Source organism: Penicillium atrosanguineum (genome assembly GCF_028827265.1).
Source record: "Penicillium atrosanguineum strain IBT 20685 chromosome Unknown utg000008l_segment0_segment0, whole genome shotgun sequence".
NCBI classification, from domain to species: Eukaryota; Fungi; Ascomycota; class Eurotiomycetes; order Eurotiales; family Aspergillaceae; genus Penicillium; species Penicillium atrosanguineum.
The window spans coordinates 3688326-3704782 of NW_026623140.1; the positions used below are offsets into that span (position 1 = coordinate 3688326).

At 51.7% G+C, this 16457-nt stretch overlaps 6 protein-coding genes across 6 annotated transcripts; 4 read left to right on the forward strand and 2 right to left on the reverse strand.

Moving 5' to 3' along the window:
- Window positions 1-1021: 1021 nt before the first annotated feature.
- N7443_010928 (uncharacterized protein) lies at window positions 1022-3766 on the forward strand (the record flags this gene model as incomplete). Its single annotated transcript, XM_056890984.1, has 3 exons — window positions 1022-1133; window positions 1184-3446; window positions 3496-3766. The coding sequence occupies 3 exons, from the start codon at window positions 1022-1024 to the stop codon at window positions 3764-3766; spliced, it is 2646 nt and encodes an 881-aa protein (XP_056737475.1).
- A 729-nt stretch (window positions 3767-4495) lies between these two features.
- N7443_010929 (putative extracellular SCP domain protein Pry1) lies at window positions 4496-5338 on the forward strand (the record flags this gene model as incomplete). The annotated part of the gene is made up of 2 exons (XM_056890985.1): window positions 4496-4801; window positions 4853-5338. 2 exons carry the CDS (start codon window positions 4496-4498, stop codon window positions 5336-5338), a joined length of 792 nt encoding a protein of 263 aa, XP_056737476.1.
- A 223-nt stretch (window positions 5339-5561) lies between these two features.
- On the reverse strand, window positions 5562-7965 carry EifCb (translation initiation factor eIF3 core subunit b; the record flags this gene model as incomplete). Its single annotated transcript, XM_056890986.1, has 4 exons — window positions 5562-5990; window positions 6046-7579; window positions 7645-7837; window positions 7893-7965. The coding sequence occupies 4 exons, from the start codon at window positions 7963-7965 to the stop codon at window positions 5562-5564; spliced, it is 2229 nt and encodes a 742-aa protein (XP_056737477.1).
- A 586-nt stretch (window positions 7966-8551) lies between these two features.
- Window positions 8552-9589, forward strand: N7443_010931 (SWIB/MDM2 domain protein; the record flags this gene model as incomplete). Its single annotated transcript, XM_056890987.1, has 4 exons — window positions 8552-8686; window positions 8776-9240; window positions 9298-9351; window positions 9404-9589. Coding segments are annotated over 4 exons (840 nt in total), but the record flags the coding sequence as incomplete, so codon positions are not given.
- Window positions 9590-10110: 521 nt separating this feature from the next.
- On the forward strand, window positions 10111-12568 carry N7443_010932 (E3 ubiquitin-protein ligase HEL2; the record flags this gene model as incomplete). Its single annotated transcript, XM_056890988.1, is given in 4 exon segments — window positions 10111-10197; window positions 10212-10514; window positions 10604-10842; window positions 10906-12568. 4 exon segments carry the CDS (start codon window positions 10111-10113, stop codon window positions 12566-12568), a joined length of 2292 nt encoding a protein of 763 aa, XP_056737479.1.
- A 277-nt stretch (window positions 12569-12845) lies between these two features.
- Window positions 12846-15713, reverse strand: N7443_010933 (MutS family protein MSH4; the record flags this gene model as incomplete). Its single annotated transcript, XM_056890989.1, has 5 exons — window positions 12846-14266; window positions 14314-14401; window positions 14453-14572; window positions 14620-15177; window positions 15228-15713. 5 exons carry the CDS (start codon window positions 15711-15713, stop codon window positions 12846-12848), a joined length of 2673 nt encoding a protein of 890 aa, XP_056737480.1.
- Between the last annotated feature and the right edge of the window lie 744 nt (window positions 15714-16457).

Sequence of the window (16457 nt, forward strand, 5' to 3'; positions counted from 1 at the left end):
GAAGCCTCAATGCCCGCCACCAATACCATATAAAGTACGCATTTTTTGGTTTTCATAATGCTGCCCACTACTATGGCGCCAAGAAGAACTGGGTATATCCGGAGGGTGTGCTCCCTATTCGCGTTCTTTCTCTTTGCCTCGCTCGTACCTTTGCAATGGCAGCAACTCCCAAGGGTCCCGTGCGGGAGATATTTGCAAGCCATCTAGATTTATGGCAACTATGTGCAGCATTAGGTAGACCACAGTTTCCTAGGTTTACAGTTTTTCCAAGTACCTATCAGAATTTTGAAATCAAACTTTGAAAGCAAACATGTCAGACACAAACTACGAGTTTCCATATTATGTCCAAGGAATAGACAGTCTATAAAGTCTTGATGTCCCGTTTCTGTTATCTCTGGCACACAGTTAAGCTCTTTTCGCATTTATCTTGACTCCAAAATATTTCACATCCATGTCAGTTCAACAAAAATTCGAAATGCCTTCATATACTCCACAGGAGTATCCAGAGGCTTTGGTGAGAGTCTTATTCCTCAGAAGCGTTCAAGGGCATAGATGTATCGCTCTCGTGTCCACGCACTAAATTTTGACAGTGAAGGCACTCAGGAGTAAAGTGAAAATGTGTGCAACCCTATGAACACTGCATTTGTTGTGCTTCACGATGTATCAAAAGCCATTTGGATTACCTATCACTTTAAAATTAACAAAAGTATCCGTTTCTTCACGTTTCATAGTTCGCGATTGTATAATGACACAACTCACAGAGGCGGTGAGGGGACCCTGGGCGCTGATCGCCTCTTAAACCGGAGGTCGATCAATCGTGTGCAGATGCGGCGAGTGACCTGTGGGATAATTTTTCTCCCTGGGTGATTGTGTCAATACCCAAATCTTTCCACGAACGCCCGATAAGTCATCGTCTCGACCTCACGCGACTTGGTGGGTTCGAGGCTGAAGTCCCGCTCACCCCGCGCCGACCAACTCCGCAAACGCTCTTATGTCCCGATGAAGATAACAGACACATAATATGCCGCCGAACGGGAAAAAAGGCCAGGCGCCAGCCAAGCCGCGCAGAGATGTGCTTGCTTCGCTGCGCATGGCGTCTATGGAAGAAATCTCCAAACCTCCGCTTCCAGCAGGTGTGTCATCTCATTGCCCGCGGACGAGACAGTTCACTAATACGATGTAGAGATCATGTCCTCGATCATCGACTATCTCGGGCCCGTCGATCTTATCCGCACAGCTCGCTCTTGCAAAGTACTTCACGAGATGGTGTATGACGATACCCGGTGGATAGGACGTCTAAAGCGAATTGGTTGCTGGGACGAATCGGACGCGCGAAGGCATATTGAAGAGGTTTATGGAACTATTGCGGACGTGGATACTGTCGAGCAGCAAGAAGCTGCCGGCCAGGAGGCTCGCACGGTCCCTGTAATCAAGGTTGAGAAGGATGTCAGCGCCATCTCTGACGGGTTCGACAAGATCGACATGAGCAACACTGCTCGCGCAACCAATCTACTAGACGATGCTGCCGATGACCCAGTGCTGGACGTCTTGAAACAGGCTCGGTCTATTCGCGGTGAAGCTCGTCAGGAGTATGGAAAAATCCATGCTGCGTTGGCACCCTTCTACGACAACATTGGCAGCAATGGGCCTTCGACCGAGAATCTTGTTTTTACCCAATATAAAGATCCGCAGGCGCAGGCTAAGATTCTGGCACAATTATTGAATTTCTCGAAATGCGACTTGACTACCGGTTGGACCGAGAGAGTGGATCGTCTTGAACGTGCGGTATCGATGTTCGAGACTGCCGCATTGAATGAATTCCGGAACGCATATGAAAAGGACGATATTGATGCCACGATGCGCAAGTATGCCCATATATTATGGACACTCAATGGCGGAAGCTCTTCCAGGGATCTCTTCATCCAATACAATCATTTGATAACTCGCAAGTCCCAATTGGGCAGCGTGGCCGATTGCATTCATAGCTCTGGTCAAATTAAGACTCAACAAACCCAAGCTTTCTTTACGCGCTTGAGTGTTGGCTACAATGAGGAGGTGTCAATCATGAACCGGGTCTTTCCTTCCTCCCTGGATGTGGCGACTCCGTTCATGGAGAAGGTCGGACAAGACGTCCTCTATCCTTTCCTAACCACCATTTTCGATGAGCTTCACCAGAGCAACTTGGAGTCCTATCTCACGGCAATCTCTGCTACATTTATACAGTGCATGAATCTCTCTGAGTCGTTGCTGCCAATTCGGAACTCGGGGGACAAATTCGAACAGTACCTCGATTCTGTGGTATGCAAGATTTACGAGCCGCATATTGACCTATATCTGGCTGAGGAGCTGGATCACTTCCGCAAGATCTCTGAAGCCACTGTCTCCGAGTGGGACCGTCAACTTTCGGAGCAGGCTGCCTCGACAGAATCTTTCTTGATGTCCAATGTGAATCGACAGGCCGACAAGCGCGACTTTTTAACATCTTTCAAGAAAGTGATCATGATGCCGGTGAACATTCTCCCTAGCTTCGGTACAAAGACAGAAGCCAAGTCAGACTCCGAGACGAATGGGAACCCTGTCGCACCCAAGAGTCCGAACCGGTTCTCCACCATTTCATCACCAGTGACACCAGTCATTGAAGAAGTACCGACAACTGAACTTGCGGCGAAGGCGGCGATCATGAAAACCAAGATGGAAGGCATCCGATCCTTGTTCAGTATTGAGATTGCACTGGGCCTCGTTCACTCTGCCAAGTCAAGTCTGGAGAGAGCTGCGCAGTTTGTTCGGCTGGGTGGGGGGTTTGGACGGGCCGCAAAGCAGCAGTGCGAGGCTATCTTTGTGGATCTTCTTCGTACCCTAGGCCACCGCCATGTAATTATTGGTTTCGACAAGGCTGTCGATCACCTCTCGAACTATCGGCCGCGCGAACAAGATGATCGCGATTCATCCGGAGTTGAGCCCCTGGTGACTTTCTTGGAGCTGGTCAACGTGGGCGATCTGATCTTGCAAATGGTGGACGTTTTCTACGAGCAAGAACTGATCGGCACAAGGCTGACCGACCGGAACGATTTCCTCAATCCGGCCGTGAAAGAAAAGAAGAAGTTTGAGCAGATGCTTGATGAGCGCGTGGCAGCTGGGTTGAACAAAGGTATTGATGTCCTCATGGAAGAAGTAGATTATATTCTTGCTACGCGACAGTTGGCTACGGATTTCAACCCTGGTGTCTCCTCAGATCCCCATCGACAGACCATGGACGTGAGTCTCAGTGAAGCTGCTATAGCAGTGGTGAATGTGGTGTCATCGCACACACAGATGCTTGTGGGCAGTACTGACAAGAGCACACTGGATGTGTTCAATCAAGAGGTTGGACTCCGTCTATTCACCGCCCTGTGCAAGCATCTCAAGCGACAGCGGATCAGCGTGGAAGGATCCCTAAAGCTGATCAGGTATGTTGCTTTCCAAGAATATCACCGGCTTTGCTAACTCCTTTTCCAGCGACATGAACCACTACTTCAAATTCGTCCAGAGTTTGAGGAACCAAGAGCTTCTGCTATACTTCAAAGCCTTCCGGGAGCTCGCTCAAATCTACCTGATCGACCCTTCCGATGCCAAGGAATTAGCGACAATTATCGCCGATGCTGATCGATTCCAGGGGATCTGGCGTGTGGAGGAAGTCTACGAGTTTGCAGAACGCAGAGCCGATTGGTTTCAAGTAAAGAGTGGTGTTGAACGAGCCATGTACGGCGCTGGGTGCAGCGTGATGTAAACAGATACCCCGATTGCATAGCGAGTTGTATAGAATAGGAATCTCAGGGCCCGTGCCTGGCATATCGTCACGATTAACTTTCTACTAACGTTTTGATTAAGAAGTCAGAATAAAGGATCCACTAGAATATTGTAAGAATCATTATTTGGTTGAAAGGGTTCCGGTTCATCCGCGATGTAGTATCCGAATGTCTGACGTCAACGGCGACTACTGGAACATCGCGCTTCGTCTGAAACGACCTCTAGACCTTCCGAACCAACAGCCACTACCGTCCGCTTTCAGGCTGAAATAAGCCAAAACTCAGTATGACGCGCGACATTGATATTCGTCTCTGTCTCAGGCTCTCTAGTTTGCGTGGTTTCTACAGGGGCTGACCCAACTTTTGGCTCCCGTCGACAGAACATGACGCTGATACTATATAGAACGTCATGTCTCTTGTAACTCACCTGGTTCCCCTGGTTCAGGTCCAGGCCAAAGCATATCGCATATATGTTCCTGGTGTGCCTGGCGTTTGTGCCTTGGAATCAAAGCAAACTTTGGCGCGCGACCATCCCCGGCCCTAGCGCGTATTGCTGCGAGCTGACCCAGCAGCATCGGCAGACGTGAAACCGGTTCTTCTCCAGAGAGCGCATTCTACACTTCAGAGCCATTTGAAATGCAGTGATCGATCACAGCGTCAACCTTTCCCTTGACTTCTTAGGGTGGGGAGGCCACGAGTTGGTATCGACAATGTCGACCAAACCATACTATACGTTGCTTCTTTGGCTCCTTGTGGCTGTCATTGGCTTGTTTGCCCGTGTCAAAGCTGAAGACATTGTCTATGTGACCACCACTGTAGACGCTTCGACAATTGTGGCAGCGTCGCCCACCGCGCCGAGTCCGGCCTCTTACACTTCTTTCGACGACTTCAAGAAGACAGTCTTGCAAGTTAGCAATGACTATCGCCAATCTCACGATGCAAAACCATTAGTCTGGAATGAGGCCTTGACGGAATATGCGCTGAACTGGGCAAAGGCTTGTGTTTGGAAGCATTCGGTGAGATATACTATGTCATAGTCCAAGGTGGTTGTCTAACAGTTTTTCCAGCATGGTCCCTATGGTGAGAACCTCGCCTATGGTTATCCCAATGCTACTGCGGCAATCGATGCCTGGGGCGATGAAGGCAAGCTATACGATTTCCACAAGCCGACGGGCTTCACAGAGAAGACCGGTCACTTCACACAACTGGTCTGGAAATCGACGGCCGAAGTGGGATGCGCTGCGGTCAACTGCGGATATACATACGATAAGGCACGAGCAGACAATGAGGACGACCCCCTTTTGGACGCTAGAGCTGAGGACAGCGCCCCGAGAGCACAGGGCTGGTATGTGGTGTGCGAGTATACCCCAGCTGGAAACGTGGTTGGCGAACACGACAAGTACTTCAGGAAAAATGTCGTACCGAAGGAATCGAGTACATCTTCTACTCATCCAAGCGGAGGCTCAACCATGACCAGCGAGAAGTCATTCTCGCTGCGTCTGACGCTGCTAGCTCTCGGGACCATAGCCGTTGGAATGAGTCTATATACATAGTCTACGATCAAATACGTGAAAGTTAACATCTGCTTGTTCGTAGGCATTTCTCATGCTTATCCACATTGCACATCAAGAGGTCGCACACAGCTCCTTCTATCGGATTTTGAGAGGCCCCGATCCTCAGACCAAACAAACGGGGAAAAGCCGGGTCGGAGCGCAGAGGACGCCGGCCAAAAAGGGAAAAAGAACATTATATGCGACAGAGAAAAAGGAAATTTCGTCAACCAATGACCTCTTCGGTCTCCTCGACAATCTCTTCCACGATCTCCTCCACCACTGCGTCGCCCTTGTCCTCGCCGCCAATCGGCGCATCCAGGGCCAGCTTGGGCGAGTCGGCGTCGTCGGGGAGTCCGAAGGCCTCCTTCTCCTCGGCCTGGAGCTCCATCTCGCGGCGCAGCCAAGCAACCCACTCGCTGAGCACGCGCTTGCGCGTCTCCACAACGGCGGTGTTGGCGATGTCCACAGCGTACTTGTCCTCCTCATCGAACTCCTTGGAGTACTCGCGGAGGTTCTTGCGAACCTGCTTCTGCTCCTCCTTGCTGAGGAGAGTGGCGGGGCGTGGGCGCCAGAGGAACTGCTTGAACTTTTCGGTGGGGTTTTCGGAGAGGGTATTGCCAGAGAAAGTGTGCAAGTTCCAGCCGTTTTCCATCTATTTTCCTGTTAGTAAATATTCAATTGCCAATGAAATAAAAGGGTAATCTTACTGAGTGAGTCCAGACACTGGCACTGCTGACAACGTAGCGACCGGTAGAGTCCCACTCAATGTCAGTCACACCGTAGTGCTCGACGGTCTTCATCAACTGAAGGTTGGCAGCAAGGTCCTTCTCAGCCTCAATCTTCTCGCCCTCGAAGTCCATATCCCAGAAGTCAAGGTCGAAGTTAGACTGGGAGTGAACGGTAGCGACAACGACGAAACGGCCCTTGGGGGACCAGTAGATACCGTTGCTGGTCTTCTTATCGACTGTGCGGACAAGCTTGAAGCTGCCGGCGACGTTGCCCTTCTTCTCGGGGGCAAAGAACGAAACAGCGGTCTTGGGGGGAACGGCAGCGCCGGTGGGGTTCTCGCCGGTGTTGATGAGAACGAAACGCGATCCATTGGGCTCCCAGGAGAAGTTGATCACGGTATCCTTGAGGCTGTCGACAACCTCGACGGGAACACCCTTCTCCTTCACACGGAAGATCTCCAGGTTGGTGGCGAGGGACTTCTTGGACTTGGAGTGACGATCAACCTTGACACAGACGTAGGTACCCTGGGATTGCCAGTGCAGCTTGACATCGGAAACGTTGAACAAATTACGGGTACGGACAATTTCCTTGGAAGGCACGCTCATCATGGCGACACGGGCGGGGTTGCTGCCAATTTCGGGGGTCCAGAAGCAGAGCAGCTGCTCATAGTGCTTGACACCCTCACGGGTGACAGTGGCGGGAGACCACTCAAAGTCGTTCACGCCCTCGATCTTCACTGAGGTACGGCTCAGGAGGTTCATGTTGGGCACCTCGTAAATGGAAATCGACTGACCCTGGAGCATACGGGCCACGTACTTCTCGTCCGCAGACCACTTGAAAGCGGGCCACTGGACCTTCTTCTTCGGTTGAACGTCACCCTCAACGGCGGGGGCGGCAGTGAGATCGTGGGAAACGAATGAGCGAAGGGGCTTGCCGGTCTCGATATCCCAAACAATAATGTTCTTTCCATCTTCCTCGAAGGTCAAGATGGGCTGACCTTCTTCAACCTGGATGGGGCGGGAGGACCATGTGGTCAAATAGCCTTCCAAGGGTGAGAACTCGATCAATTGCACGAAGGGGTGGGGGAACTGCTTTTGTTTTGAGAATGAGGCGCCACCCCAGAGTTGGACACCCTGGGGGTGGACGGAGGCGAGGAAGTTGCCCTTGGGGGACCATTGGACGAAAAGTTGTGTCCAGTGAGCGCGGTCGACGACGTTCTCTGGCGGGTTGCTCTTGTTGTTCCAGAAAACACCAACCTTATCGTTGCGGTAAAGGGCGAACTGATCACGGGCGTTGGCATCGCCCAACCACGAGCGCAGGTGCTCCTTCTCCTTGAAGGGCTCGGTCGTGGGCTCCTGGTACTCCTCCTCGATGCGACCCTCGCGACCATAGCGCTCGATATCCATCAACTTGTTCACGGCGAGGGTGTGCTTCTTGTCGAGAGGGACGCCGTGCAGTTGCTTGACGGCGGCCATGGCTTGTTCGGGGGTTTCGTACTCGACGAAGGCAAATCTGTATACAGTCCACACTAGATCAGTTATCGTATCCGCCACGTAAATCCAAGACCCATCACGCACCCTTCAGTCATCTCCTTGTCGTTGACCGGCATAAAAACGGCATCTTCGGAGGTTTGACCGACGGAGGTCAACTTCCTCAACAAGAACTTGACGAGCTTCTGTCGGCTGTCCTGGGGGACGATGGGGAGGCCATCGATGACGACGAATGTGTCCAGACCCTCCTCGAGTTTAACTTCGTATTGTTCCTTGAGATCTACCGGGATTGTTAGAGAGGGGCACACGGCCGGGGCGAAAGATTCTGCACGCACCGGAGAAATCGACTTCCTCCTCCTCCTCTTCGTGGAGGTCCTGCTCGGTCAGGGTATCGAAACTGGGCGCCATGATGAAGTTGCGAAAGGCGACAGCCGTGGAGCGGAGCAGATGTGCGGACTTTGAGGATTTTCCCACAGGAAACAAAAGTGGACGCCAAGCCGCTTTCTTTGTGCGCGCTGACTCATCATCACAGATCACGTGCACTTAGTCAGCGCTTTCCCCGGGCTGCGCATCGCCATTGCTTTCGGAGCTCCCGCGGGGCTGTCTTTGTTGCTTGTCATCTTACGTCCATTCTCGATTCTCGATTTTCGTCATTGCCTCTTGGTTCTCCTTCCGTCGGTTCTTTCCGTGGTGTCCCTTCGCGCCCCTGGTCCTCCCGCCCTGCACGACCCCGGTCCTAAGCGCCAGTGCGACTATACCCACCTGACCTGCCCCAAGTACCGGGTTGCGCTATCTACAATCAGTAGCCCAAATTGCCGGCGGGAGCTCCAGCGCAGGATCTACAGCTCGCTAGCACTGATAGCGAGTGATTACGGAGGACACTACTAGGATTGACTGCAGACAAGATGTCGCGTGCGTTACCTCGGCGTTGCCCCGGCCGCGAATGGCGGATCCTCAGCGTACGCACGCCTGTCGCTAACTCGGTGCTATAGTTTCTTCGGAAATACGCGATCAATACGTCGAGATCATTGACTCGATTCTTGGCAAAAGTGATCTCAACACTATCTCCGAGAAGCGAATTCGCAAAGGTCTCCAGGAAGTCGTCGGCTATGATCTCACTCCGCAGAAGGTATGTCTGCTCTGGTCAGATCGCCTTCGTCGAGACCAGGAAGCAAGATAATCGCATGGAGGACAAATGCTTACAATTTCGACGAACAGTCTGCTGTGAAGCAGCTCATCATGGAACGATTTGACATTTACGCAGAGAAGAACGGCGTTGGATCTCCGGAAGAGCCCAGCGCAAGCAACGGTCACAAAGAGGGCGACTCAGCCTCTGCAGTCCCGTCCCCACCCCCTTCTTCCTCCCCAGTGAAACGCGACCCCGACAGTGAGGCCTCGTCGCCTATTGGCAGCGAGCCGCCCGCCAAGAAGCGCAAGCCGGATGCCGATGTTGATGCCGATGCCGGCGTTGACGCCGATGCAGTGTATGCAGCGAAGCTGCAGGCTGAGGAGAATTTGCGCGCGCGGCCAACAAGAGGTGGAAACACTCGGCGCGCAGCTCCATCTAAGAAGAAAAGCAAAGCCAAGACCTCGAAGCGGGTCAAGGCGGAGGACGACTCAGATATCGAGTCTGGCTCAGAGACTACCACGAAGAAGGAGGTTAACCGGACTGGCGGATTCCATGTAAGAGGCCATTGTCAGGGCTGTATCCAATATAGTCTATCTTAACACTTCTTACAGAAACCCCTCAATCTATCGCCACCTCTGTCTGCGCTACTGGGTGGAGAAGTGACAGTAAGATATTCTCACATTTCACTCAATTACTTGTGATTAACTCTTCGTCTAGCTTTCACGACCTCAGACGGTGAAAAAGGTCTGGGAGTACATCCGGGAAAATCAACTTCAGGACCCCAGTGACCGTCGCCAGATTCGATGCGACGACGCCATGCGCGCCGTTTTCAAGCAGGATCGAGTGCACATGTTCACCATGACCAAAATCCTGAATCAGAACTTGTACAGCCCGGATGAATAGTTTTGGCTGGGATCGTGGTCTGTTTTTCGCTCGCCCAGATGGGTATTTCATCCGCCTTAACGACTCTCGTTGTCTGTCATTTGAATTTTGCGATGCATGGGGATGCTGGCGTGAACCCTTGTTTAGGGCTGTTGTTTCTCTGGCGCTTTTGCTCTTTTCCCAAATTCTTTGATTTTGCCCTCCAGCAGGAGTTGGCCAAGCCCTCGAATAGTGATCATGGTCGAAATCAACCATTTGCATCTATGATGTGGCGGTAACGTAGAATTGTGCATTTGTCAGCCAACCATGGCGTTTGGCAAATCTAGTAGCTTCCTTGTGCATTAAGTATGTCCAAGTTACTCTTGTGCCATGTAGTGGGTGTCTTGATTCTGATATAGAGCTGACAGATCTTGCAAAGCTCCGCTAAGTCAGCGGGCCGAGATCTTTTCTTTCCCACCCCACGCACAAATTCGCGCCCTGCAGCTGTACGCCACTGACCCGTGAACCTTTACTGCTGCGCTGATCTTCGACTCCACTACGCCATGGCTGATAACGCGCAGGCACCAGGGTCCTCAAGCCAAGGTCGTGGTGGTCGTCGCCGAGGCCGTGGAGGGGCTCCCCCTCCGGCCGTACGGACGCCCAGCAAAACTCCGGGGAAGGCGCGAACAGAGGCAGATCTCGTGGACGCGGTGGAAAGAATTCCGGGGGACGCGACAAGCAGAATGCCGACGGGGCTCGCAAAGATGCGGAGCCCGTTACAACTGCGACGGTAGGCTTGAAGCAGGTCGCTGCTGCTACCGAGGATGCGGATGACGGAGAGGTCTGCTTTATTTGCGCCTCCAAGGTGGAACACACCTCGGTCTCCCCCTGCAACCACCGAACGTGTCATATTTGTGCTCTCCGCCTTCGTGCGCTATACAAGAGCAAGAGTTGTGCTCATTGTAGGGTAAGTTGGCCTCCGGGGTGGCCCGCGATTCGGGGTCAGCCTACTTTGCGGATTCCCAATGGACAATGTTAATATGTATGGCTACCTAGACCGAGTCTGCCTTTGTGGTATTCACCGACGATCCTGTGCGCCGCTTCGAGGACTTCCAGAAAAAGGACTTTGCTCGGACCGATGACAACCTAGGCATCCAGTATGAGAAGGATGATATATTCGAGGACACCGTTTTGCTGCTTCGGTACAACTGTCCTGATGAGGATTGTGACGTTGCCTGTCTAGGTTGGCCGGACTTGCATCGCCATGTGAAGAGCAAGCATGGGAAGGTGATGTGGTATGTGCCTGCGCCTGCACCAACGACTAAGCAACGATTAAGCGACTAACTTTCATGCAATAGTGATCTTTGTACACGAAACAAAAAAGTCTTCACCCACGAACACACCCTCTTTACGCACGCGGAGTTGCGAAAGCACGAAAAGTACGGTGATGATCAGCCCGGTGCCATCAACCAGAGCGGTTTCAAAGGACATCCCGAGTGTGGTTTCTGTCGACAACGCTTTTACGGTGACGACGAGCTGTACACCCATTGTCGTGAGAAGCATGAACGTTGCCATATCTGTGACCGCCGATCCAACAACCGCCAACAACAGTACTACATGGATTACCAAGCCCTTGAGGGTCATTTCCAGAAGGATCATTTCCTCTGTCTGAATCAAGATTGTCTAGACAAGAAGTTTGTGGTGTTTGAGTCACAAATGGACCTGAAGGGTCATCAGCTGGAGGAGCACCCCAACGACACATCAAAAGATATCCGACGAGACGCCCGGATGGTAGATCTCAGGGAATTTGATAATATGCGCAGTCCATACCAGCAGCAGCAACAACGTCGTGGTGCTGGTCGGGGCCGTGACCCCAATGCTGAGCCATTGCCCCCATCTAGCGCTCAACCTATGCGGCGAGATCAACTCGCCTACCAGCGACAGATGGCCATCCAAAGTTCTCAGTCGGTCACTCAGCGTAGCTTTGGAGGTGCGCTATCTCGCGACGAGACCCAGCCTGTCCAAGCCCCGGCCCGATCAGCCGCTGCTACTCCATTGCAGTCTGGATCAAGAACACCCCAGCCGCCAACTGAGGGACTTAACGGTCTCAGCCTTGCTCCTAGCTCACAGCCACTTGGTCCCGAAGATCAAGCTCGTCGGTTACGACACACCGCTGTTGTTGAGCGAGCATCAAATCTCTTGCGCAATGATGCAAATAAGTTGACAGAATTCCGCAACAGAGTCTCCAGCTATCGCACATCGTCCATATCTGCCACCGAACTAATTGACGCATTCTTCTCTTTATTCGATACATCCAGCTCTGAGCTCGGTAAGCTGATCAAAGAGCTGGCTGAGATCTATGAGGACAACTCCAAGCGCGTCAACCTGCTCCAGGCCTGGAACGATTGGCGTGCCATCAACGAGGACTACCCTGCCCTACCGGGTCCTGGCGGCCTCTTGCCGGGCATGTCACCCAACACCGTCAACGCCGCCGGCGGCCGTGTCCTGCGCTTGAAGTCATCCACTGCTCAATCCTCTCGTTCAGCCGTTGGCAGAAGCGGCGCCCTTTCATCTTCAGCATCCTCCTCTTCATCAAACCCCTTCCCACCTCTCTCGGCCGCTGCTGGCTCTTCTCGTCGTTCCGGTGCACAATCCGCCACTCCTTGGGCTGCAGCCGGTCCCGCACCCTCATTCTCACGCCCATCAATTAACATTGCCTCTAACCGACCTTCGGCTGCGACATCCTCTAGCTCCAGCCGTCCCGCTCGCCCTGCTCCCAGCGGTGGTGATGCGTTCCCTGCTTTGCCTGTTGCTGTTAAACCGAACGTCTTGATGGCTGGCAAGACCCGGGGTTACGTTCGCTGGGATGACCGCCGCGGACCGGCGCCAGACGCCTGGACTTCTAATCCTTCATCCGGTGTCGCCTCCCCCGCTGAACCGGCGGATTTCGATGATTCCGGTGAAGGCAAGAAGGGTAAGAAAAATAAGAAGGGGAAGCAGACCTTGTTCCACTTTGGTTAAATGGACAATGTCTAGTTTACCTGTCAGATACCATGTTTTCAGCGATTGATAGATGAATGAGTAAACATTTGAATGTGGGCCATTAGCCAATTTTGTATTCTGGTGGTTTTTCTTGAATAAATGCTATAATCAAAGAGACATGTTAATTATTCTGGGGTCGACTCGTAAGGTATGCACTCGACGCTGCTCATCAGTAGAAAGTCATGGAACTATTAGTACAAGCCATATAGATGTAAAGAGGACGAGGGGAAATTTAGCTCGATCCACGAGTGAGAAGTCAAACCATTACCACGCTGTCGGTATCGGCAGTCTCTGAGGCAGAGTCGAGAACCAAGATAGGTTCAGAGCTAGTTCCCGCTTTTTCTGCAAAGTGATTCACTTCCCCCTTTGTGCTCGATGAATGACGAGAAGAGTCGAGTAACGGGCTGTTATGGATGGGGATTCGATCTTTGACAGCTTCACTGAAGCTGTCGCTAGTAGGGTCCGCTTCCTGGTCCAGGGCTGCCATGTTCAGCGCAAAGTCATTTTGCAGCTTGATCAGCCAGCGGCGTAGGGAATCGTCATCCATCGTGCTATCACGAGCAATGAAAAGTTGTTCACGCAGCGAGAGAAGTAATTTTCGCTTTTGAGCAATTGCAATCACGCGTGATGAACTGCTTCGGCGCTGAGCAAAGCCACTCAAGGTCTCCAAAACATTGTTTGCGACTTCAAGAACAGCTGGGGGGAGATCGACTAGCTTAGCGAGAGCAAGACCATATCGTCGGTCTGGGACTGGACCCTCGGCAATTTGATATAACATAGTCATTTTGCTCGCATCAGCTGTAATGTTGGCGGCGAGGTGAAGATTGATCACGCCGTTTCGCTCAGATAGAATACGTGCCAAGTCGTGGAAGTGTGTGACGAACCATACCAGAGCGTTGCTGGCAAGAAGAGCTTCTGCCAATGCGACGGCAATTGCGAGGCCGTCAGTTGTGCTTGTACCTCGGCCGACCTCGTCGACGAGCACCATAGCCCGTGGCTCGACGTGGCGCAGGATGAATGCCATTTCGCGCATCTCTGCTGCGAAGGTTGAAACATTGGCATCAAGGTCATCTGTTGTCGCCACGCGTGCGAACAGCTGGTGCGAAATCGGAAGAGAGGCATATTGGGCCGGTATGAAGCAGCCTATTTGTGCCATGACGGTCATTAATGCCAGGGTGCGGATATACGTCGACTTTCCGCTCATGTTGCAGCCAGTGATAATCTGAAATCGTGTTTGGGGCGTGGCATACGCGTCGTTCGGGATGAACTTGTTGCTGTGGATTTGCTCTCTGATCGGATGGCGGCCAGCCTTGATGGCCAGTGTAGCTGTCAGTTCTGGGCGGATGTAATCGTAGCTGGTAGCCAGCTGGCCGAAGGCTGCCAGCATATCTAGCATCGCAATAGCTTCGCTGACTCGGAACAGTCCTGAAACCTGTGCACACACATCTCGGATCAGTTCCTGGACTGTTTGGTCGCTCATGCTTATCACTTCGGTGTGCGCATCGTTGATCTTCTGATTCAGTTTGACCAGGTCTAGGGTCTGACATTCGACACGGCTCTTCTTGCGGTATACATTGATGAAAACATCAGGCAGTGATTCCGCATCTGATATTGGAATACAGATGTAGTACTGACGAGCTGAATCGTACTTGAGATCCAAAGCCATCTCACAAGATTCTGAAATTCTTTAGCTGTCAGTCTTACGATTTTGGAGAGCTGCATACCTGCAAGTTCTTCCACCAGTTCTGCAGCATCCGCATTGGCCTCCTTGTATGTCTGCCGGGCCACATCGAGCAGGCTGTTGACACCGGCCTATAACGCGTGAGAAAGTAGAGAGAATGGTTAAAAGTGTGCGAGGGCTACCTTAACACAGTATACTCGTTGGTTCCGAAGATCCAGTGGCTTGCTTTGGTACGTGGTATGCTCATTCAAAGTTTCCTCAATCAGCATCTCGATAGCACGATGCCCTGCTGGGCAGCATAACTAAGGTGAGTCAATTTAATTCATCTGATAGGATTTAGGAACGATACTTTGCGAATTGTCAGAAGTAGATCGCTTTGCGCAGCCCCCAAAGCCTGGTAAATCTTCTTGATTCCAGAGATAAATGTCTTCAGCATGATAACATTGTTGACCGACTGCTCGATATACTGGACCGTTCGGTTCATGGGGACAAGAATAATCTGCCAAGTCAGCTCGGCAATATATTCCATAAAACTAGATCGCTTTACCGAAGTCAAGACTTTGTCTGCATCGCCGAAGCCTTTCAACGCTTGGCGGACAGAGACGAACATATCTTCTTTGGAGGACAGATCTTCGACGGCATTGTATCTTGCTGTCAGCTTCGCACGCTCGGTGGATGGCTGCAGAATGTTGCTTCGCAGAAGTCTGGCTCCCATGGGCGATAATGTTTCGTTGAGCTGTCCGTATAGACTATCTTTCGACTTAGTATTGTGCAGATTCTGGATGAGTTCAAGAGATACGATTGTCGCCAGGTCGATGGTCATGCATCCTTGAGATGGCTCAAGTCTGATCCGCAGAGAATGGGAAGCAAAGACACGTTGAAGCTCTAGCTCGATGTATCGCAGTACCTGCTTCTCAGTTAGTTGATGCCCGCTCATTTCGGTGGGTAATCACAAACTGCAGCGAAGGAGCATGCCGCAAAGAAGTTCTTGCCCAGTGTCACTTTGAGGGAATCTACTTCATCGGGAAAAGCCAATCGATCCAGATAGTCATGCCCCGCCTTGTCAGACCAGCACTTGCGATCCAGAAAGGTGAAGATTGGATCTGGTAAGTTTTCTTGAACGATGTAGTTCAGTGTTGATCCCTTAGCAGTGTTCATGAAAAGGATCTCACTGGGCTCGAAGACACCGATCTTGGTGACTGTCTTCACATAAGTCTGGCTGTCGCATATTTGGCACAGAACTGCTTCTGCTGTGGCGAGGTTGACAAAGGCCAGGCCGACGGTGGACGAGACGCCACGAGACTCGCTTATGGCGCAGACGATATCCTGTCCAGCGACACTGGTAGCAGTGGTGGTCGGCCGCCCGGTTGGCGGATGTCTGCTACTGATTCTTGATGTCAACGGGACAAAAGATTCTGTTGTTTCTCGCGAGTTGATTGACATGTTGATTTTGCGAATTGACAACTGAGAGTGGGCAAAGATCAAAAGACGATCTCGGGTCCCTTTGACCTCCAGGGCTGCTTCCTGCCTAACCACGATCTGGTGATATTCCAAGGAGATTTCAAATGATGGGGGATTAAGCACATTTAAATGCCACTAAATGCCACTTTATTGCCTTCACAATTACAAATGGACAATTTAACAGGCATGAGAAGCTAATTGGGGGTGGTTACACATCTCTTTCCGCACCTACTTCTCATGTCTTCCAGTACGTGAATTTCCCTTTCGGCTTTTTCTTTCCGAATGATAGTGTTCAAAACAGATATTAATATACTTCCAAACTTGCCTGATCGTGAATTGCCAAAGGCAATACCCATATTCCCCGATTCGAAGAAACCTGATATGTGATCCGCTCAAGGGGCATCTATCACATCTACCGACCTTCACTGATGGGCAAACGGCCCATGCTTGGGAGATATGCTCTATTCGGCCTGGAATCAGCTTCTTGATTCCATGTTTTCCGGCTTCCTCTATTCCCAAGGCCGAGAGATTCCTTATCGTGACAAGTCGGATATTGCGCCTTGGGCGATACACACCAATCAAACCTACCCTTCCAGCTCGTCCTACCCCGCACGACTGAGATAGGGCTTCTCTATCTTCTTCCAAGGTTCTCATTTCCAGATCTCCTACCTTTCTCTCTGTTTCATAGAGCCCTGCCATCAATTTGAGCTTCATCTTTGAATTCGA